Genomic DNA, 22473 nt, shown 5'->3' with positions numbered 1-22473 from the left:
CAGGGTAACCTGTCGTATCCCTTCCCTAAGACACTGTGTTTACAACGTCCTTCGTTACCGTTTTTCAGAGCTCTGCTCTGCTGAGGCTCCTGCACTGTGAACAGGACATCTGAGTGCCTCCACTGCCGCAGTCATGTAACGAAAGCTAGGTGTGAATTTTATGCTCCCTTTTAGCAGGGCTAAGTAGACGTTGTAAGAACCAGGCGAAAGGAAGCCATCTTCCAAATTCAGGTGGCAGAAAGACTCTTTTCCTTTCCCTCTCCTCCTCATCCCGGTTGAAGTTTTACGGGGGTTTACAGGGAGAGGGGAAAGTGCTTCAGAAACTACCAGGAGCTGGAGAAGAGCAGGATCTTGATGCTTCTTCTGACCCTAATTTCCTTTTATGCATCACACAAATGTATCACTTGATAGGTTTTTCTCCTGTGATCGATATTAATACACAGTCCTGTGAAGTGAGTATGGCTGATTAATTTAAAGGAATGAAATGAGGCTGCAGCAGCTGAGTTACTGGCAGTATTCCTCATGCTTTCTCTGCCTTTTGCCTGTTACACTTGCTTTCCCAAAGAAAAGGGGCTCCCCATTTCACTGGGCACGGCCTCTTTGAATCTGGATTACTGAATGAAAAGACATGCAGATTGCCAAAAGAAATTTATTGACTACAATGCAAATGAAAGGAACGGGTTCAGTGTTATGCCGCTTAGGGTGAGTATCATGAACTTTCATTTGCTCGAGGAAATGCAGATGACCAGGTGAAAGGACCAAGTGTTCCCCTCTGCGTTCCTCTGCTCCCCCCCAATTTAATATGACGATCAGCTCCATTGGCTTCAAGTGGTGGGCTGGTGGGCATCCTGAAATACACAACCTGGACTCCTGAAGTACAGCAGGATGGGACAAGCTGGTGGCCAGTTCTGATTAATTTTTTTTCTTTTTTTTCCTGGGACAGGGTTTGTGTTATAAGTAAGGCAGGTGTCCATCTTCGGGCTGTGGAAGCTCCTCTGGAGATGCCACCTAAGCCTTATTTGTGGTAAAAAAGTTCTCCTGCCACCAGGGATGGAGGTGGGTGCAGGAGCTGGCACAGCGTTGGACACACTGCTGATTTTTACTGTGATCAGACTGGGTGGTGGAGGCTTAAATTCTAGCACAGCCAAGCAAGCTGTTTCAAAATCAGGTGGTTTTAGTGAGAGGAACTCCACAGACAGGCAATGTAAAGTGCTGTGAAATGAGCTTATTCCCCGTGTGCTCACAGAAACGTAGTGCTTGCAGGCCTCTGCTCCCATTGCAGGCAGTTTATTTCAGTATTAGCAAACCCCTGCAGTGGGAAGAGTCTGTGACTTTGCATTTTAGCATCCCTGTTTTTCAAAGCCCATTTTGTATCAGACACAGAGGCTGCCCGTTGGCTGGGCTGTTGTTGGCAGGGCAGCACCAGCAGCGCAATAGCAGCGGCTACAGCTGCTGAAGGGAAACTGTCAGCCCTAGTTACATTTACAGAAAAATACCAGCTGTGTTTGTCCAGGAGGAAGTTTGTGGTCAGGATAGGCCATGCACCCCTGCAGGATTTAACTCTTGGTGTTAGGATAGCGTGTGGCTGCCAAATGAGACAGCCTGGGAACCTTAGGGGTGGGACACTTGCACAAAGAAAGGAAATTTATAAGGCAATGGTTAAAATGGGAGGGGTGTTGAATGTATTATGGATTCAGGATTAAATGAAATTTTTAGCATGGGAGGCTTTACTGACGTATTCCGTGCTGCAGCTTCGTAGGTCAAAGGAAAATGGGAAAAGCCCTTCAGTTCCAGGGGGAACTCTTTGGGGGAGATCAGAAACAGGAGAGAGAGAAAAATCCCACAGTAATTCACAGAAACCAGCCTAAGTGTTGTGTTTCTTCCCCTCTCATCTCCAAGGAATCATCTCTTTACTGGAAAGGACATCAGGGGAATGCTCTTTGTATGCAGGAAAATGTAATGGTGAAAGGGGATTTGGGGTGAGAAGATGGACAAAGGAGGAATGCAGAGGACTGATAGATTGGGGGAAAACAGAAAAGCAGCTGATAGCCATTTTTGCCAGCGTGTATGCATAAATGCATGCACCTGGGGAGGCACAAAAGTGAAGGGAGATGCTGTGCCTGAAGAAGGCAGGGCTGCAGTTTCAGTTTTCTTCTGCCCAGGAAGAAGTGTCAATGGACTTTTTTAGCTTCTAAAACCTGCGAAGTTATGGCCTTGTACAATACCAAGTCAATACAGAGCTATTTCTTTGTGAAAGGCCAGAGAGTAAAGTCAGTTGGGCTGTGAGTCTGTTGCCACAAGGGAGTCACATGGAATTAATTTAGTCCCTGGTATCAAAGTCTCTGGCAGGAATTTGAAGGCATTTCTCCAGTGCCCTTGGGAGCATACAGCAACACCCACGTTCTCAGATGGGTTGTCTGGGGCTGACTGAGCACGTGGTGGGCCAGCATCAAAGTCAAGTACATTTCTGAGCCATGCCAGCCCTGATAGATTGTGATCTTGCAGTTGGAGAGGGGTGGCTTTGGTGTCTCTGCTCTGGTACTACTCATCTCACAGATAAAGTGGGAGAGGAACGTGTGGCAGTGAAATGCATGCAGGAGTCTTTTGGGGCTGACAGAGCAGCCACCTTGCATTAAGCTTTAGGGTTTCAGGCTCTTCTAGGGGTGGCAGTAAGCTTTAGTACTCAACATATTCATAGCATCATTCTGGTGTGACAAGAAATGGAGTGTTATAATCTGGTTTATAAAATGACTGGGATGAGGAACTGTGATTTCCAGGACGGAAATTCTCATTCAGGTTTTGTAAATGGGTCATCCATGGCTATGGGGCTGCTGCTTAACTTCCCTGTGCCTCAGTTCCTCACGACTGGAAGGGGAGCACACATTGCTGTCAACATCGCTGAGCAGTGTCTAGAGCCCTGGAAGCTCTAGAAGCCATGGAAGAACCCATGGAAACCAACAGAAGCAAAACTGCACATGATAGCCTTGCAGTAGTTATTGGGATTTATAAACCACAGGTTTGTTTTAGAAACCCATTTTATAACCCACTGAAGTGTTCCGCCGTGCAGATTTTATTGGGACTTTTATGTTCTTGTGACACTGGAGCACAGAGCCAACCCAAGCAAATATTCCTCTCTCCTTCTGCGCTAATCCCAGAAGTTTCCTTCTGTAATCCTGTGGGGGAGCAGCATATAATCTTTAGACACACGCATTGCCCCCACACAAGCACATATGCACACATGAAATGTCTGAAATATATGCCTATGGGGAATGAAATGCCTTTTCTGGGGAAATCTTGTATGCTCCTTTGCTTTCCTGAGCCTTGCCACCTCTGCAGCGTCTCCTGGCACGGGCCTGCTCCAGCAGGGCTGCGAGGGGCTCCGCTAGGGCCGGCTGCAGGGGGACACGAGCCAAGGGGACGTACTGGGAGATGCTGGGGGCTGTGAGCACAATATCTGTGCTGTTGGCAAGGTTTCTTGAACACCAGCTTGTTTTAAACACCTTTATTTATTTACTTATTATGACAGCTTCTGACTCTGCGCCAGCTGGTGAAGCGCGTATAACTTCTGCCACAACCGGTAGCCACTTCAGGGATTAGAAATAGAGTTTCTGGCACAGAGTATTTTCATATTTCTATAAGTTATTCTTGGCTGAAAATAAGCTTGAAAGGTTTTGTCTGGAGCTTTTCATTTTCCACAAAAATGGTGGGGAAACATCTTCATCCTGTGGCTCCCATAGGATTTGCCTGCGTCACTGCTTTCCCCAGCATGGGCACTGATGCATAAGCTGTAGGAGCTGCTGTATTTCCTGGCTATATGGACATCACCTGGTACATAGCAGATGGTATATTCAGGTCGTAAGGCCTAAATTGATAAGGACACAGAGATGCAGCCTGTTCATGAACCTCATGGCCTGATCCAGCTCCAGGCGTGAGCTGTACCCCAGCTCAACCTGCCCACCCTCACCCATTCCTCCTGGTGTTACCCTCTCCCCTGGGACTTTGGCACCTTTCACAAGCTCCTAAACTTTCCTAATCTGTGAGGGAAGATGTGCCTTAGCCACCTTGTGATAGACACACAGGATAATGCCTGATGGCCACTGCCCATGGCGAGCTGCTGTCCTTGCCAGGAGGGCAAGAGGAGCCTGAATGCATGACAGCAAAGCAGACGAAAGTCTCAGTTTCAGCCGGACGAGCCCACGTTCATTAACTAACCCATCTGCCCAGCTTGTTTATTATTAATTCTGACGGCCGTCCAAGTGGGAGAAGCACCTGTGATGGGGTGTCAGCGATCGGAGGTCTCCATCTAGCAGGCCCTGCCAGTCAGAATCTGGGCAGGCCACCAGCACTGCTGTCGGGGTGACACGGCTTTGGAAAGCAGCTCAGCGTCCAGTCAGGTCTTGCTGGGTGAGTGGTTGCAGATAGGAAGGAAAACACATGTTGCACATCTTTTTCATGTCATGCCCTTTTCTCCTGCCAGCGTCATCGATCCAGCTAGCCTACACCTTTGTGATTTTAGGGCAAAAGTCATTTTCATGGCTTGCATACAGTTTTTGCAATGAAATCCTGCAAATCTAACCTGGATCCAGGGCAGCACTTCCCTCTGGTACCTCCACTGCAGCCAGGAGGGTTCACAGTGTTGAAAGTCAGCTCTAGGATCAGCCCTAGGACGGCTTGGAGACTGGACCATCTCAGATCGCAGTTTTTGGCTTCCAAATAACACCAGAAGCAAGCAGTCTGCAAAACAAAATGAAACAGTGCAAAGCTTATCTAAAATACATGATATCCTGAAGCAACACTTACTCATAGATTGATATAGTCGCTTTCTGGACCATAAAAATAATTTGAGTTTGAAAATAGTAAACATTTGGTATTTTAAAGCTATCTTAACTTTTATGCTCTCCAGAAACAACTGCCACTTAGACAAGTCCTATATGGAGTTTTTCATTTTGCCTTCCTTCTCTTACCGAATACTTTCTCTGATATGGAAGATGCTGATAGAGGAGTTTCCACACAAGAAGTGTAATTGAGCTCGCTGTGTAGGTAGGGTCTTCACACTTCACAGAAAACCATGACAGTCCTATTCTTGGGCTGAGATTTTTTCCACTGATGGGGACTAGGGTATTATGAAGCTGTGTTTAGCAATCAAAGCTAACCTGGAGCCTAACGATATATATTGCATTTGCTGACAGCCTGTAAGCCTACCAAGGTAATATTTTTGTGTTGCAAAACAGGCCAACACTGAACTGGCTTTGCATCCTGGACCTATCACAGTTACGAAATCCATACCAATGAAATGCAGTGTTTATTGGAAGATCATATTATAATATTCATACCTGTGGTCTGTGACTCTCATTTTGTGCTCCCTCTTCTGTTTTATCCACCCATCATGCCTGAGTGTGGAGGGTCCTTGGGTCTAGGATCAGCCATTTCTTAAATATTTGCTTTACAAATCCACCTTCCAGAGCATGGCCATGACTGATGATGGAGCCCCTGAAATATGAACTACCTACATCATTATATAACTGGTACCTAGTCTATATAGTAGTAATAGTAACTGCATGCTTTTTGAATAGTTTTTGCATATGAGATCAGTACATTGTTTATGTACACTTTTTATACCAGCAAACCTGAACTGATCTTCAACCTAACTTGCGGGTATAGTAAAATTAGAATAAGACTATAAAGACTGCAACCAATGGCTATTTTGCTCCCAACTTTGTTAGCTATGGTGGTTTTCACAATATAATACTAATATAATATATAGTATATATGATATATTATATATATAATAGTAATATATATAATGTAAAATATATATAATATATTATTATAATTATTATTAATAATATATAATATAATACTCTTCCAAATAATTTCAGACTTTGCTTCCATAAAAGGAAAATGCCAATATTTTATAATCCAGGACTTGGCTTTACTCATGAGGGCATGATGAGTATACTGTGATTTTATGATTCTATGATCTGTATTTAATGCTATTTTTACCAAATACTTAAATAAAAAATATTTTATTTTATTTTATTTTATTTTATTTTATTTTATTTTATTTTATTTTATTTTATTTTATTTAAGTAGCAGAACAACTGCAGTAATGCAAAACTTTTTCTGCAGTGGCTGTTGTGGTGGTTTTACCGTGCTAGGCAGCTGAACACCACAACCGCTCTCTCACTCCCCCTCCTTAGATGAGGAGGGGAAGAAGTAAAGGAAAGAACAACTCATGGGTTGAGATAAGGATGATTGAATTAAAGGAAAAAAAAGAAATTATTAAGGAAAGATTATTATTAATTAAAAAATTTAACTAAACAATTTAACTAAACAACAATTTAACTACAGGGGAATAAAAGGAAAGGGGAAAAGGGAGGGGGAAAGGGAAAACTAAACAAAACAAGTAAAGGCTATGTGGAAGTGCAGAGGAAAGAAATTACTCTCTACTTCCCACAAATGAGCAATGCTTGACCACGTCCTTGAAGCAGGGCCTCAACGCACGTAGCCGGTGTTCAGGAGGAGGACAGACGTTTTCACGAGAGCCCACCCCACCCCTCTTCCTCCTTTTTCCACCCCCTCCCCTCTTCCTCCTTTTTCCACCTTTTATTGCTGTGTGACATCATATGGTATGGAATATCCCTTTGGTTGGTTTAGGTCAGCTGCCCTGGTGATGTTTCTTTCTCCCATTTTTGCCCACCCCTAGGGGGGTTAGAGCGTCCTGATGCTGTGCCAGCACTGCTCAGCAGCAGACACAACACCGGTGTGACACCATTGCTGTTTTAGCTACAAGTGCAGAGCACAGCACTGTATGGGCTGCTGCAGGGAAAGTTAACATCCCAGCCAGACACAGTACAGCTGTTAGTGACTGAATTCAGGGCAAGCCAATACAGAGTTTAATTCTACATGTTTCTGTATGATATCATGTGTGTGAACTGGAGATAGGAGAACTCAAACTGTTGCTGCTTTTTAAAAGGCACTGTCATTGTTAGTATATGTTTATAGCTTTAAATAAATAAATAAATAAATATATACATTATCTCTATTTTTTAATTATAAATCTTTTGACTTTCTCTAAATTGAAGTTTTCTTTTGAATTCAAACTTCGTAGGAAAAGTTCAGATAGAGAGACAGAGTCTTTACTATGGACACTTTCAGACTTCAACAGACTTACCTCTCAACTGTATCATCTCAAATAACATTTTGGTAGAGAAAAACATCTGCATAACATATAAACTACTTCTGAATTCTGCTGTCAGTAGAAATCTTTAGCTTTTTTTTCTTTCTTTCTTTCTTTTTTTTTCTTTTTTTTTTTTTTTGGCTGGAGAAAGGAAAGAAATGCCACTTTACAAAACTATTCAAGTTCAGAAAGGTAACTGAAATGACATTTGTGCAATGCATTTCCCTGGACCCTGTGCCTAGATTGTCTTTTCAGACAAGGTGTGATGTAACCTGGCATCAGTGGAACTGACTGCAGCTGGTTTCTATTTTCAGGTAGCTACACACCAGAAGTGGCTCCCTGACCTAGCCAATAAGTCTGATATTGACACAAAACAAGATGGTGAAACACCTGCTGAGCTGCTCCCTTGGCAGCCTTTAACAACCACACTCATCTGGGCAGCTGTTTTCAGTGCAGGAGGACTGGGCAAAAAGCTGTTCCCATGAATGCGGGGTGGTGGAATGGGATGTAATACATTTTCTGAGACATTTGAAAAATTAGAAGTTTCTTTGTCCCTTAGAGAAATATGCCTTGCCTTGAGATGTGATTAAAAACCAGCCTGCAACTGATTTGCACACAAATCTAGCAATTTTGCCAGGTTTGTCTTCCTAGAAACTTAATTTGGAGATTTTCTATTAATACCAGATACTTTACCATAGGCTCTTCTTCCTACTGTATCTGGCTCCCTGCCACCCTTCACTTCACAGACACCCATCCCTGGCTGCCAGTAGCCAGGGGAAGAAACCAACAGAGACAAATAAATATGTCCTGCACTTGGCAAAACCTTTGCAGAAGGCCCTCGTCCTGATTACAGAGTGATTTCCTGGGGAGTAAATAGATTCAGAAAAGATGAAACAGTATAAATGCATCATCTTCACATCATTTCTCTGTGGTTCTTTGGTCACAGCTGCTTATTTTGTCGATGGAAGTTTTCCTCTCAGAAAAGGGTAAACACATTGCTGAAAACAACTGATGGCCTGCCTTGCTCAACACTTGGTGGCAAAGCTGTCAGCTAAGTTTGGGTTGCAGAGTCTTTATTCGTAGTGACGATGCACAAATCAGAAATAAGGCAACGTGATTTCAGGCCCATGGGAAATATCATCAGACGTGCAGTGGAACAACTGCCCGCACTGTTATTAGAAAAGACCCTGAAGTATTTTGGTCCATGGGAAAGGCTGGTGGGCAGCAGCACGCAGTGCTCCCTGGTCACATGCGGGCTGTGATGATAACCAGAAGATGCCATTTCTAACACACTTTTGGAACAGGGCAGAGAGAGAGAGAGATAAATATATATTTCAATCTATTTCCTAACATTGGGTATCTTATATTTTCCAAAATCAGCCTGTGTCATAGCCATATTTAGAGCTTAAAACTACATAGCCTTCAGCACATGAAGACCTTATAAACTTGAGGGACCACACAAATTCTTAAGTTCCTGCTTGGATCCAGTGCTACAATGGATGCAGGGTGTACAAAAGTCCTTTGGAATGGAAGCACCTTATTCTGTAAGAAATATTTGTGGTGTTCAAGACAATGGATGATGTTTGTATTGAACAGATCTCCCTTGTTTGGAACAGAAGAAACAGCTTCACCACAGACCATGCTGTCTGCTTGGCCCTCCTCCACCGCCCCTGTTTCCACCGCCGTACTTCAGGCACAGCTGGAGCACTGTAAGTGTGGCCCAGGAGCCTTTCTCTTCTATTTGTATGACTTTTGATGTGTGACAAAGACTGAAGTATCCTCTCTCAGCACTGCTTCACGGTGTCACTCAGCAAACCCATCTGTCTATATTGGTAGGGCTCTGCTGCTTTCCTGAACTAAAGGAAATGTAAATGCAGTAAACCAGGGAAGGTCAGAAAGACAATTTCTCATCCTACACAATGATTTACTACACAAGGACCCATTTCAGTGGGTATAAGACATAGCATTTTGCCCACTCACACTTGTTGCCAAGGTCTGTTACCTCCACTACATTTTCCGTCCCAATATAAAGAATTTTTCCATCTACTTCATAATGCCCATTTCTTAATTCTACTACTCATTTACCATATGCAAATACTGCAATTAGTAGAAACATTATGTAAACAGTAATTAGAAAGTTATCTGACGAGAACTAACCCAAGAAAAAATACAGCATAAAATCCCCCACTGTCTTCAGAGAGATCAGGACTGAGTTCAGGGAATTATTCCCCCCAAACCAAAATCTAGTCACCTCCCTCTTTCCCATCTCCTCCTCCTCCTCTCCACTTGGAAGATGAAGAGCAGCTTTGCTAACCCAGTGTTTCTGCCGCAGTGTTCATCTGTATTTCCAGGGGAGATTTCTTTTGTCACAGGACATAGACAAGCCGGTTTACTCATGCGAGCTTAATTTTGAAGTGAGAAGATTAGGAAAACTTTAAGGGAATCCACTCTGATCGGTAGTGAATGAATGCCTCCTGACTGGTATCCACTGGAGTGAAGTTCACGCTGCCTATACCCATGCAGAGTGCAGTCGGTATTATTAGAGCAAAGATGCTATTTTTGGAGAGGAGCTGCTACTTGTAAAGCGTGATGGGAAGAGCAGGGTCAAGTCTAAGAATAGCCCTGGGTCCCACACTGGCTTGGAGGGGATGAGATAGCCTGGCTGCGGCACGCCTGGGAAAGGAGGAGGAAATGTGGGGCAGGACACTATGCCGAAGTGATAATGTTGAAGCATCCATGAAGATAACCTTGTGACAAACCATAGGCTTCTCCCTCAGGCAGTAATTAAGTGCTGTTTGGACTGTAGTGGCGGTTTATTTGTGCTTTTCTCCATGTTCTCCAAGAGTGTTCATTCATATATTTTACCTTACGTAGAAGCTGCTTACTCTGGACATGAAGGACTTGTGCCAGGAGCTCCAGATAACAATGCCCGAATTGCATTGCCCCACAGGGCCTCCTGGCCCCCAGGTGAGTGATGCATTTGTGAACAAACCACAGCCGTCTTTCGCTTGCTCCAAGGTCCTTACAAAGCTGTTACACATTTTCTGTAAATGCCTTTTATGCCTTAATAAGCATATCAAGCTCTGGCTTAATTTCATTTTGGTATGACTGTGCATAAATCATGTAGGCTTTTTACCCTGTGTTCTCATTCCTGCCTTGCATACTCCAAACTTCAAGTTCACCCTTCATTTTCGCGTAGTTTTACAGTGGGTGGCACCCATGAAAAATCCCAGAGATGCCATCGCCTCCTTCAGAGGCAGTTTGTTGGTTTATTTCCTTGCTTTACACTCTTTTACATGAGGGGAAAGAGCCCAAGGAGTTGATGCACAAGAGGTGCAATGAACTTGAGTGTTAGTGGAGTACATCCCTGAGAAGGCCAATACCTACAGTGCAGACCAGAGACAAGAAGGGGCTTTGGGGAGGGCAATGGGATGGGGTTCAGGAGATGTGGGATCTTCCATCTTAACCTGCAAGGTCTGTGCTTGCTGGGTAGCCTTGGAACAGCCCCTTTGGGCTCCTATTTCATCTACAATTTATATGTTTGAAGCATAGGGCAGGAGGTCAGAAATCTTCCAAGGAAATGTTCCACTTCTAGGAGAAGGTTTTGTGCATGTCTCACTGTTGTGGAGAATATCACCCATCTGTCTTTCTGTTCCAGTTTGTTCCCTCCAAAGGAAAATAAAACTTAAGGGAAAGTCCTTTAGCATGTGAATTAGGAGGCACATGGAGAAGTGATGGTAAAACAATTGTTTATCCTATCCTTTGTTGAGAAAAATCTCTGCACTATGGAGCAGTCCTGTGGTGTGCTGGGCACCATCTAGATCTTCGGTATACGCAGAAGAAGCTGTTGTAATTTTAGTCTTTGCCAGACTGTCTTTTTGAGACAATCATCTTAATGCTATCTCTGACTTAAATTGGAAAAACAGTAATACCAGTTCTATTGTTCTGCAAGGTTCACTGCTATAAATAATAATTAACCTTGCAACTGAATGATCTATGATCCCTCCAAGAACATTTTTAAATAGAGTAGGCTGACAGATTTTATCACAACCTCTAACAGTAGGATGGGTATAACATGACTTTGGAATTTTTAATTATAAATTGTGGGACGGTGTTTTATAGAGGGACAATGTCAGAGCCCGCAATCCTCCAGACAATACTTTTATGAAAATGGTCAAGGGAAAAGAAGTGTTACTGTTTCTAGGAAATATCTAAGAAGTATTTCTGAATTGCTTTCTGTTGTAAATGCGTGACTTTCATATGAGTTGTAAAAGCTCATACTGTTGAGCCAGAGCTGAGTTTTAACACTTTGTCAAAAGGAGAATTAGATTTGTAATGATGTGACTCAGCATATAATTCCTCCCATGTGTAACCCAAGGTAAAGGGAAAGAAAGAAGATAAAGTTTGGCTCCGGCTCTAATACAGTGCATTCTGATTTACAGTACTGAAAGTCTAAAATTACTGACTACAATAGTTGGAATGATTTGCATTTAAGGGTGTGGTTTGCTCCTGTTCATGTACAATTTGTGTCATGTTTTGGACCATACAAGATAACCAGGATCCTACCCTGGAGTGATTTATATGGTCAACCTAATGCTCCTTGTATGACAGCTCATGGGATTTTCCTTAGTCATTCAGAAGCAAAAGGGGTTCTCTGAAGCACTCTAGAAACAACACTGTTTTTCTGATTTTTAGTTTTATTTTTATTTCCTGAGCATCTCCCTCGATTAAGAAGTTTCCTGGAAGGGGAATAAGCCTCACTTGAAAGAGAGGGATGGAATATCTTCATGTTTTGGGGCTTAAACAGATTTGGGAGCCTTGATCAAAATCTACTTCAAATCTGAATTGGTCTTTTCTAACCATGTCTTTGAGATTATGTCACCCTTGACTATTATTTATGTCCAGCCTCCCAAAGCCACATTACTTCATTCAGTTGCAATTTTAGGAAAGTAGGAAAAGATTTTTGAAAATTTGCTGTTGGTTATCTCTGAAAGGCAGCTCCGCTCTAACTGGGAGATGTATATTCATATATTTTGGGGGTGTTTTCAAACCACAGGAAACAAATATCTCCGCTGAATAGCTTACATCTGAACTGGCCACTAAGCAGCAGGAGGGTAATATTAACTGTAGAGAATGTCAGGCTTAAAGCTACATTTGCAATTTAGCTAAAAATTTGAGATGTGTTTAAGTATGAGGAGACAAAATTACCATAAGTTATGTGATGTTTATTTGTTTTTAAAGTACTTCAATCACAACAACAGTAATGACAATTGTATTTCAAACAAGAACATTTCAATTTCCTAACTATTACTCTGTAGAAAATGCCATTCCATAAACACGGGAAAATACACAAAGCAAGAAACGTTGGGGACCTCTTGTTATTTTTATGAAAAGGTGAAATGCAAAAAAAAAAAAAAAAAAGTGAAAATGCCTTTTTATGAAAACTGTTTCAGAAAAAAAAAAAAAGAATAATTTTTTAAGGTGGATTTTACTATTACAAGTCTTTTTTTTTTTTTTTTTTTTGGTGAAAATGCCCATGGTACTAAGAAGTTCTTAAGAAGTTCTTAAAACGGCTGCAAAGTATTCAGCAGAGGCATGAACAGCCCCTAAATTTGAAAGCCACTGTCTCCTTCCCATGAGGTTGCATGGAAGCTGTGTTCCAACTGAGCAGGCAGGAAACAGGGATGAGGATGGGAAACCCCATGAGGAGATCATTGCAAAGTTGTGCCCAGGATGCCAAAAATTCAAATGAGTGTCTTCAAGCTGGTGAAAGATTCAGAAGCGGTGACAATCCTTGTCTACAGCACCCTGCAGAGCCCATCCCACGTGTCTTACGCCATTTCCCTTGCCCCCCTTTGTCTGACCTCCTTTGCCAGATGACGCAGTGTCTCCGCGTCCTTGCAGTCGATAATTCTTCAAGACTCCAGCAACTTCCCTTCTTTCATGTGCCCCAGGCCATTTTTCTTGCTAGTTTTCTTCACCTAGGAGATGCTCCTGTGCTTCTCATGTCAGTGCAACTCTCCAGCCTGCCTTCAGCGGTGACTCAGACCTGGCATTTAGAGGCAATATTCAAACACCACATCCAACACCCTGACCTTGTGGGGTCACACTGCTCCCAGGAGGCACCGGCAGGGCCATGGGCTGGGGGAAGGCCAATACCAGTGCCTTCTTACTAATACAGCTCAGTAACAGCATTCATTTTTGTCCCTAGGGTCCACAAGGAATTCCTGGTATAATGGGACCAAAAGGGGAGAAAGTAAGTGCCTGTTGTTATGTGTTGTTATGTGCCTATGTTTGGTGTGGTTTTGAGGAGTCAAGGAAAGAGATGGCGGTGGTGGCGTGCTCACTTTTTTTCTTGTCTGTTTAGTCAATGATGGGCCTTATGGACATGTGGGGATTTGCTTTAATTTATATGTAGAGCTATCGATAAGTTTGAAGCTATAATTCAAAGCATCATCTTCCAGTGTTCATTTTCAATCCTGAGATATTTTTATGGCTTCTCATGATAGCTGCCTGTGTCTACATTATGGATAAGAGAGTAGCTTGGGTGCCCCGGTCAGTGCTCTTGCTAATCCCACAGTCTTTGAACACCCTGTTCTCTGGGAGGATGTGAGAAGCAAAGGTCTCCTACCCACCGTTAGTTGTATGGGGCAGATCAGATAGTAAAAGCTGTCTATATGCGAAGTTATGGCTTCAGACCTGCAAAGCATTTGCTCCATGATGATGCTTAAAGAACCTTATACCTGAAGCTGGGCTTTACTTTACAACAAGGTGACTGTAGATTTAGGGCTGAGAACAAAGGAAAGGTCTAGGAACTCTGTTAAAAATTCTTCCCATTTTACCCTCTGGAAAAAAAGTCCTGAACATAAAGATATTCCCAGTGTTGTTTATAAATGCATTGACTAATGAGCCACTGTGGTCTGTGTGGTATCTCTGAGACTAACATATTCCTTTCTCTGGCAGGGGGAGATCGGCAGGCCAGGAAGAAAGGTATGAACAAAAGGTGCTGCCTCAGACACCAGCCTAATACCTGACACGTAGCAGTTGTCAGAGAGGAGCACAGGCAATCGATAAATACAAATCAGCTAATGTTGAAGTGTTGAGCCTGTTTGTGTTGCTCCCATGTAGGAGTGGTAGGTGGCTCTGGGTGCAGGGCTGGAGAGCTGTCACAGCTGGTTTGAATTTGGTAGATTCCCTCAGTAAGAGCATCCACCTCCAGCCAGACAATTAAAAGAGTGGGAAATTACCTAAATTATTAATCTGTGGGCAGGGGAAGCAAAGTATGGGACCTACCATAAAAGGTCTATTTAAAAACAACAACAACAAAGCCAAATCAACCTTTTTACTGCTCTAGAGCTGAATCCAGGCTCAACCGAACAGCCCAGAAGGAGGAATGGCCATTAATGATTACACTTCCAAAGCTTTGGCACCAAAGTAATATGCTGACTACGATCTTATGCTTGGTGACACATGAGCCATGATATATTGTCAAAAATATGTGCCCCTACGTGTGATGAAACAGAATATGTTATCTCAGTCGTTAAGTGCTTCCATTTAATGTAATTAATTTTAAAAGAAGACAGAAATGCAGAATGAAATCAGAGATATGTGGGGGGTAGTCACTAACCAGGAAAAGAAATACCATTCTAATAATAAGCAAAGGATTTTGACACTAGCTACTTATCGGTAATTCAAATGGATATGAAACATATAAACAAAGAGTTCTTTTTCTTTAATATAGATTTCAAATGCCCTATAGTAAACAAAAATACTACTTAGATATATTTAGGTGTTCCAAAACTAATGTATTAGACAGAGTCACCCGTCAACCTACACAAGAGTGCAAACCTTAATTTATATTTACTTTTCTGACAAGAACTAGTAGGTCCCAGAGGAGAAGTTGCCCATAAAACCGTATAATTCCTGCTAAAAGCTGTCTGGCTCATGGGAGGTCACTGTTAGCTCCAAAGTCATGATCAGATTTCTAAGACCATATTGTCAAGTGGTATAAAGCAGTGGAATAGCACTGATCTGCAGCATTTTAGCAGCTAGTCAAGGAGTGATTTACAGGCAGAAGTTAAAATAGATAAGTAACTGTATGCATGTAGTTATTGCTAGTCACACGATAGCAGACAAAGAGCAATTACAGCTAGTAATATGAGTGCTCATAATAAGATTAATGGTAAATAAAACCAGGAATGTCTTAGTTAAAGGTTTGTTTCTGTTCTTACTGTAAATTGCGTTTGTACAGATAGAATTACATGCAGGTCTTTTTGATTTACTTTGTATTATTAAATGAGAGGAAGAATTAAGTTATTGATACTGGGGTTTTGGATTATTATTTTGACTACATGTAGATTTCCTCTATAGCTGATCTACTTATTTGCATCAGTATAACTTAGTATTTCTGTGAGTCCACATTTCCTCCGGTAGCATCAACATAAACAGTATTATGAATATAACATAGTATTTTTTTGTATTAAAAACAAGGTAAAGAAGAATTTGTGGTTCTTTTCTTGAAAATACTGTTTCTGTACATCTCCTATTTGCAGTGGAGACCTGTGTGTAGGAATGATGTCACATGAATTATTGTAATCGATATTTTCCGTTCAAGGGTAGACCAGGTCCCCCGGGTGTCCCTGGGATGCCAGGACCAGTAGGATGGCCTGGACCTGTGGGACCAAAGGTAAGACTAAAATTCAAACAGGATGATTACTAAACATAATGATCTGAACACACGAGTTGCTCAGGAAGTCTCTAAACCACTGTCTGCTGGAGGCTGGGGAGCTGCAGCAGTGCAGGGACACTTCGTGCTTGCCCTGTTCCTTTCACTGCTCTGCCAAGACCTGCCCAGTCTAGGGTTGGAACACCACACCTTCAGCCTAGCCCCACGTAGTCAATCTGATCTTGATTAAAATATGCCACAGGTAAATTGAAAGTCAAGTCTAATGAAGACTCATTGATAACCACTGGTGCCTCACAGCCACACGAATCTGTGTTTCAAAACTGGTCATCATCCCCATGGCTGTTCTTGATGATCTCTTTGCCTGAGTGTGTACCTGACAGCATAAAGGGGAATACCAGGCTGCATTCAGAGGAAAGGGATTACAAACCATGTGGATTGCTGATCTGTTCTATGAAGCTCACTGCCATACAGACAAACATTCGTTACTGTGAATTTTCATAGCCAACAGCAGAAGAAATGGCAGGACACGTCTTCCTACTGCAGAGTGGTTGCTTCATCTGCATTTATTATAAAAAAGCTGCATGACAGTCCTTTTCTGACTACTACCTTACACAAAATGTACACAGCTCTTCACAGGAGCCATAGAATACAAATTTTCTGCTGGGGCATTTGAGATAGAAAATCTGTTTTTATTCAATCCAGTATGTATCAGACAGAAGGATGACATATTATGTTTCATTTGAAACTGTGTTTTCTAGTGAATCTTCGACTCTTCTTTCACTCCATAAGGGTTGCTGCCCTATCTCAAAGGACATTATGCCTTAGGTTTTGCTACTGCAAAAATGAGTAGATTACTTCTGAATTCAAGCCATATGTGGGAAGGAAGCCCTTAAGCTCTTTACAGCTGTGTCAGATGAGGAACACTACATTATTTGGGAATGTAGGCTAAGAACTGTGTGCTTTTTTTGTCCGTGAACTAAAAAGGAGCCTATGTTCACTTTGAACTGGGAGATGGGAAAGGGTGTCTCCCCAGAAGCACCGTATGCTGTGATTTCACGCAGCAGGAGCAGTGAGAGCAGAAGGAAGATCCAGCTACCTTGTTCCCTCACGTTCTAAGTACTGAGAGCAGAGCAGTCAGAAAACTCATTCACTTCACCTTTTCTTTAAGTCCTATCTTTATTTATGAAAACTTTCTAATTTTGATTTTACCTCCTCCTCATTTATTGTTCTTTTCACTGCACTCCTAGAAGTATACCTCACATTCAGTAATCATATTTTTTCAATATACTTCTACTGCATGTCCTACTTCCTGTTTAATGTCCATTCTCCTACTTTTATTGTGTCCTCTGATAAATCTCTCCTCTGTTCTTCTGATGTGTTACTACTTTCATCCCTTCCAGTCACCATAAATTTCTGTTTCCTACCTGAAGGCTCCAGCTGAATTGAGGACAGTAGATGGCTGTGCTCACTACCATAGGCTGTGTCTCTCTTTCCTTTCTCTTCTGATCTCTGATCTTCCCAGACTCCTGTTAGTCATCTTCATTATAGTCATTCATAGCATCTTCTTTTTGCTGTAGATCTCCAGTAAGCGGTTTTTTGTTTGTTTGTTTGTTTTAATTCTCATCCCTTCTATGTGCCTTCTATTTCTTTAGCTGGGTCTCCTTTCTTGTCTTCTCTTTCTGAGACACAGTCTTGGTCCAATCGTTATTTCTCCTACTTTGTTTCTTCAAGTCTTTTCTGAACTTCTGTTGAGGCAGCAGCCAATGTGAAAATCCTCTGCAATACTTGGACAGTGAAAGCCAAAGGAGAATGAGAGCCAAATGTGTTTTGCTGGTAGGGCTGCTGCATATCTTCAGGGACTACTCTGTATTTCCCCTTAGATATAATTAGCTGACAGCAGACAGAGAGGATGTTGTAAAGTCTTTACATGATTTATTGTCTCCAAACCACTGTAAAGCCCATAATATCTCAGAACAATGATAAAAGTAATCAGTATGTCTCTCCAAGCCATAAAGTCTTGCAGCAAAATACCCTTCTTTTCTCTATCTCAGTGGAAGCAATGTTAGGAAGAGACAATGCAACTTCAGGTAGAAAAAGGATGTACTTCAGCTGCTAATCACTTGCATGTCCTTTAATGACATCTGCCAAAACTGAAGCACAAATTACACACCCAAGGAAATGCAAATAGAAGAATAACATCACGTATGATGATTCAGAACACAATTGCAGTATAGACATTTGACTACAATGCTACAGCAAGGTCAAGCTTGTCTCATGTATTTGACACAAAGCCCCAAATACTGAACTATCAGACATTCAGATATGACCTCATCAGAGAGCCACAATCAATAACTCTCTTTATTGACCCCTTTAGGGTGAAAAGGGAGATTTGGGTGTGATGGGATTGCCAGGTACAAGAGGACCAATGGGCTCCAAGGTTTGTTAACCAAACACTGCATTTTTCAGACATTGGTTTCTAATGCTCTGCTGACAGCTGCTTCCCTCATGAGTTTGCCAGAAAGCATTTATCAAGATATATGTTTTCTAATATAGCTGAAGAAATACGTTCTCCTTCAAGAAAGGCTATGGCGCTTGGTTGGGCTTGGCTGTGTTTTTGGCTTTTCATAAAATGCTTTGGTGTAAATTACTGTAATGCAAAAAAATATTTTAAGAGCAAAGATCATACCTAATTGTATTCCACTAGAAAACCGGAGTTCTTAAATATACTCTCAGCATTAACTCGCATTCACAATGCTTTCCACCCACCACATAAAACTGGAGATCATTTATGTCCTCACCTTAAACTATGCATATACATTAATAGTTGGATAGTCAGACCAATTTGGTCTGAATGGTCTATTATCTGCATATCATTTTCTATAGCACAGCTTCTGCATTTAAAAAAATTATGCCACAGCCTTTTAAGGATCTTGATACAAATTAGGTAATTAGGTTACTCAAATAAAGCGCTGCAAAAAAGAGCTGGACACAGTTATTTTCTAAATTTTTTTTCAAGAGAAACTCAGCTTTATAGTAATTTTCCCTTAGAAGATGACTTAAATATAATCTAAGGATATTCCACAGGGGGAAAGAAGAGACTGATTATTGCTAAAATTAATGTAGATTATTAATTGTGGAGTCTAAGATTTTATTCACTTTCAGTTACTTTTAATTCACCTTGCTTTGATTTTAAAAACAATATCAAACTTGCTGGCTTTACCTGGCTTTTTCACATTGGCTTTTGGGCTGATTTGTCTTGCCTTTAATTCTTATTTCATAATTCTGTTTCAGTGCACTTTTAGGAGCTATAAATATTAATTTGCATTTACAAGTCAATGAAATTAATTACTTGTGCTTCATTCTTTTTCTTTACTTAAAAGTCTGCAAGATATGAACTTGCTTCTTTGGTCACCTTGAAAGTGAGAAGCATTAAAATATCTGTCATTCCCTTTAGGGTTTTCCAGGAACTAGAGGAGAAAAGGTCAGTGTAACAATAGAATAATATATGATTTAGCAATTGGAAATAGTTAAGTAAAAATAGTAACTGTAAAAATGTGGTCAAATTTTGACGGACTGAAGTCTGAAGGTCCCATTACGAAATTAAAACATGCATTGAGAAGGAGTACTGTCTTGTGGCTTGGGTCGGGATGCTGAAGAAGTGAGTTTTATACCCCATTTTCTTGTGAACACATTACTACAGTGAACTCCACTACCATTTCCCCATCTGTAGCATGGGTATAACAATCCTTAATTGTTGGTTGGTTTATTTAGGCTATATATTCTTTGGCACAGAGATAGTTTTTACAGTAAGACCATACAGTGGAGCCTGAATTTGGATGAAGTCAATTGGGTAAAAAGTCAAGTCTGGAAGTATACAACCAAGAAAGCCCATATTTAAAGTAATTATCTGGGAAGCATAAGTGCCTTTTTCTACAAGCCTTATACTGAAATCTATTATAATATTAATGAAAGTAATAAGGAAACATTTTAGGGTATCTACCATATAACTTACTCATGGTATCTACCATATAACTTTCTACTTAATATTACTATATTCTGCGCCACTACAAATAATGTCTTATGTAGGAGAAATATTTTTTGCTTTCTCATGAAATTGTAGTAATTAAGCTTTTGCCTTCCCAGGGATCCAGAGGTGACAGAGGTGACAAAGGAGTTAAAGGAGACCAGGTACTTTTCCAGATGACTGTGAGTTTTAGCTGAATAAGCACATAAAGACAGATGTATTTCTGATAGTTGAATAAACGGGGGTAGTATGGAGGAAGGGAGCATGGAGGCATGATCCTGGGGGGGCAAGGAGGCAGTGGCCCAATGCGATGTGGACCTCTGTGTCCATGTGCCCTACCAGTCCTGGCGTGTACCCGTGTGATGAGACACTCTTGACTTGTGCAGACCAGAATCATGACAGCTTGCCAAAATGCTTTTAGCTGGTGACATTATATTGCTTGAAGAAAAACAGAACAAAACAAAGCAAAAGAAAACAAGTGAGATTTGTGGTTTGGGAGGTCTTTTGACTCAGAAAGGGAAAGTAAACCGTTTTTGAAGTAGATGGAAAAGTAGCATTCCCAAAGACAGGCTTTAAACATTGTCCAGGTAGCAGGGTGGCCTGTGGACAGAAGCACAACTGGTGTGTTTTTGCTTGAGAGTAGGCAGGCTGCAGAGGATCAGACAGAGGAATAGTGCTACAGTACAAGGGCCTTTACAGAACAGCCTTGCTTGTAATTCTCCACTTACTGTGTCACCTGCAGTGCTGAATCACAGTATTTTTTTTTTTTCTGGTATCACTACATGTCACTATTCTTTCTTCCTTAAAGGCTTAAATTGGTGCTGCTTTGTCAAAGATCACTCCAATTATTTTGACACTTTTTCTCCTTTTACTTTGCAGGGAGAAGTAGGCTCTCCTGGGATGCTGGGACAGAAAGTAAGTGGGCATGATGTATTGGGGAATTGCAATAAGTGCTGGCATAGGGTCAACAAATTAGGGATGTCCTGGAAAGCATAAGGCATTGAAAGTTATGCTTGATTCAATGACCAACATTTTTGGATGTGATCAAATTATTTTTTTTCCTGTTATTGTTGTTGTTCTCTTTTACCTTAGGAGAAAACCCTGAAATTTAGCTGCTTGTTTGTCTTTTTTTTTTCCTCTCTCTCTCTCTCTTTTTCCTTTTTTTTTTTTTTCCCAGAACATAGTCATAATCCTTATGACTAATCTAGGTGTAGTCATAATCTTTCTTCTATTAACATTTTCATAACTCTTGATTATAGATTTGTGGCTGGCCTAATTGTTTGTTTGGGCTTTACTTTTCACTTGGAGCTAATAAACATTTCCTTCCTGACACTCTAAATCAAAATAGCAGTGCTACAAATAGCAGTGGAAATCCTGACCAGTGTTGGTATCATCATTCTGTACTTGAAAAACAACCACAATTCAGATGTTATTTTATTGAAAGAAATCCTAAAGAAGGATAACTTTATGACATCATTGCATCTTATCTCTAAGATTAGGATAAATAAAGATTGAAGGAATCCACCATTTTTTCTCTTGGTGGAGACTTTTATTATGTATGCATCTTAACAGCAGAGCACGATATTGTCAAAATGGTCAGAGAGTTTTGCTAGGCTGTCCATTTGGCTTCCTCTTTAGCGAAGGATTTTTCAGGGAAAAATGGGTAAATTATAAGAAATATTTCTGGCTTTAACCTTGTTTTAAAATATATTTTTTGAAATTGTGAATTTTCAAGAAAAATACAGTGCCAGCATTATCTAGAGGAATTGTATAAGGCATGTATAACCATTGCTCTGCCTATGTCCTGCTTCTTTCCCTCCACACCCACCAAGGGAGAGATGGGCCCCAAGGGACAATCTGGAGCACCGGGACACAGAGGACCTATAGGAAGACCTGGAAAACGAGGCAAACAAGTAGGACCATGGTGTTTCCTCTTGCTGTGATTCCTGGCATCTGTGTGGTCATGGCGTATGGCTACGGGGTCCGTTCTGTGGTGGTGCCTTGTGCTTGGTCCCTCTCTCAGGGGGCAGAAGCACTGCAGCACCTCACGTGCATGCCTGGGCCTTATCTGCAGCACTCAAATCCCTTGCTGTGCAGCATGGCTGAAGTAACATATTCCCTGGATAGATAACTCGTTGAGTATAACCTCAGCTGACCTTGAACCCTGCCTTTGAATCCTAAATAACACAAAGGCATGTTCCGAATCCCACCTGATGACTGGAGAGTTGGTGTGAGGCTGGGAGAAACACTGTGTGTACTGGCAGTAGCCAGCATGTGGCTGGTGTGTGGTCTGTCACGACGAAAATCGCTGGTCTATGCACCCAGACCTCAGTCCTGTAATACACCTCCGGCTTCTAGCACAAGCAGTAGGGTGCACCCAGTGTGTGGCCAGGTCCTGAGCCTGCGGCTGGGCCCACCTGGAGGATGCTTTCTGTCCATGAGGTCCCGTTTGGTTCAGTCAGGCTTTGACCAGGACCAAGTGTGGTGGTACAGAATCAGAGTAATGAAACACCCTCTTGGTTTCTCCCTTTCCCTCTGTTAATACTTACACAAGATTGATTTGTTAGACTAAGATATTTATAT

At 41.6% G+C, this 22473-nt stretch overlaps 1 protein-coding gene across 1 annotated transcript in view; it reads left to right on the top strand.

Annotated features, from left to right (window-relative positions):
- Positions 1 to 22473, top strand: part of COLQ (collagen like tail subunit of asymmetric acetylcholinesterase) — a 43342-nt gene that overhangs the window by 5533 nt on the left and 15336 nt on the right. The window contains exons 2-11 of the mRNA XM_013171936.3: positions 8777 to 8889; positions 10055 to 10147; positions 13392 to 13436; positions 14144 to 14170; positions 15795 to 15866; positions 18241 to 18303; positions 19321 to 19347; positions 20010 to 20054; positions 20770 to 20805; positions 21723 to 21803. Of these exons, the coding sequence (XP_013027390.2) occupies positions 8777 to 8889; positions 10055 to 10147; positions 13392 to 13436; positions 14144 to 14170; positions 15795 to 15866; positions 18241 to 18303; positions 19321 to 19347; positions 20010 to 20054; positions 20770 to 20805; positions 21723 to 21803 (602 nt within the window). The remainder of the gene's footprint in view (positions 1 to 8776; positions 8890 to 10054; positions 10148 to 13391; positions 13437 to 14143; positions 14171 to 15794; positions 15867 to 18240; positions 18304 to 19320; positions 19348 to 20009; positions 20055 to 20769; positions 20806 to 21722; positions 21804 to 22473) is intronic.

The sequence above is a fragment of the Anser cygnoides genome, chromosome 2 (genome assembly GCF_040182565.1).
Source record: "Anser cygnoides isolate HZ-2024a breed goose chromosome 2, Taihu_goose_T2T_genome, whole genome shotgun sequence".
Taxonomy (NCBI): Eukaryota; Metazoa; Chordata; class Aves; order Anseriformes; family Anatidae; genus Anser; species Anser cygnoides.
This window is presented reverse-complemented; position numbering and strand designations above follow the sequence as displayed.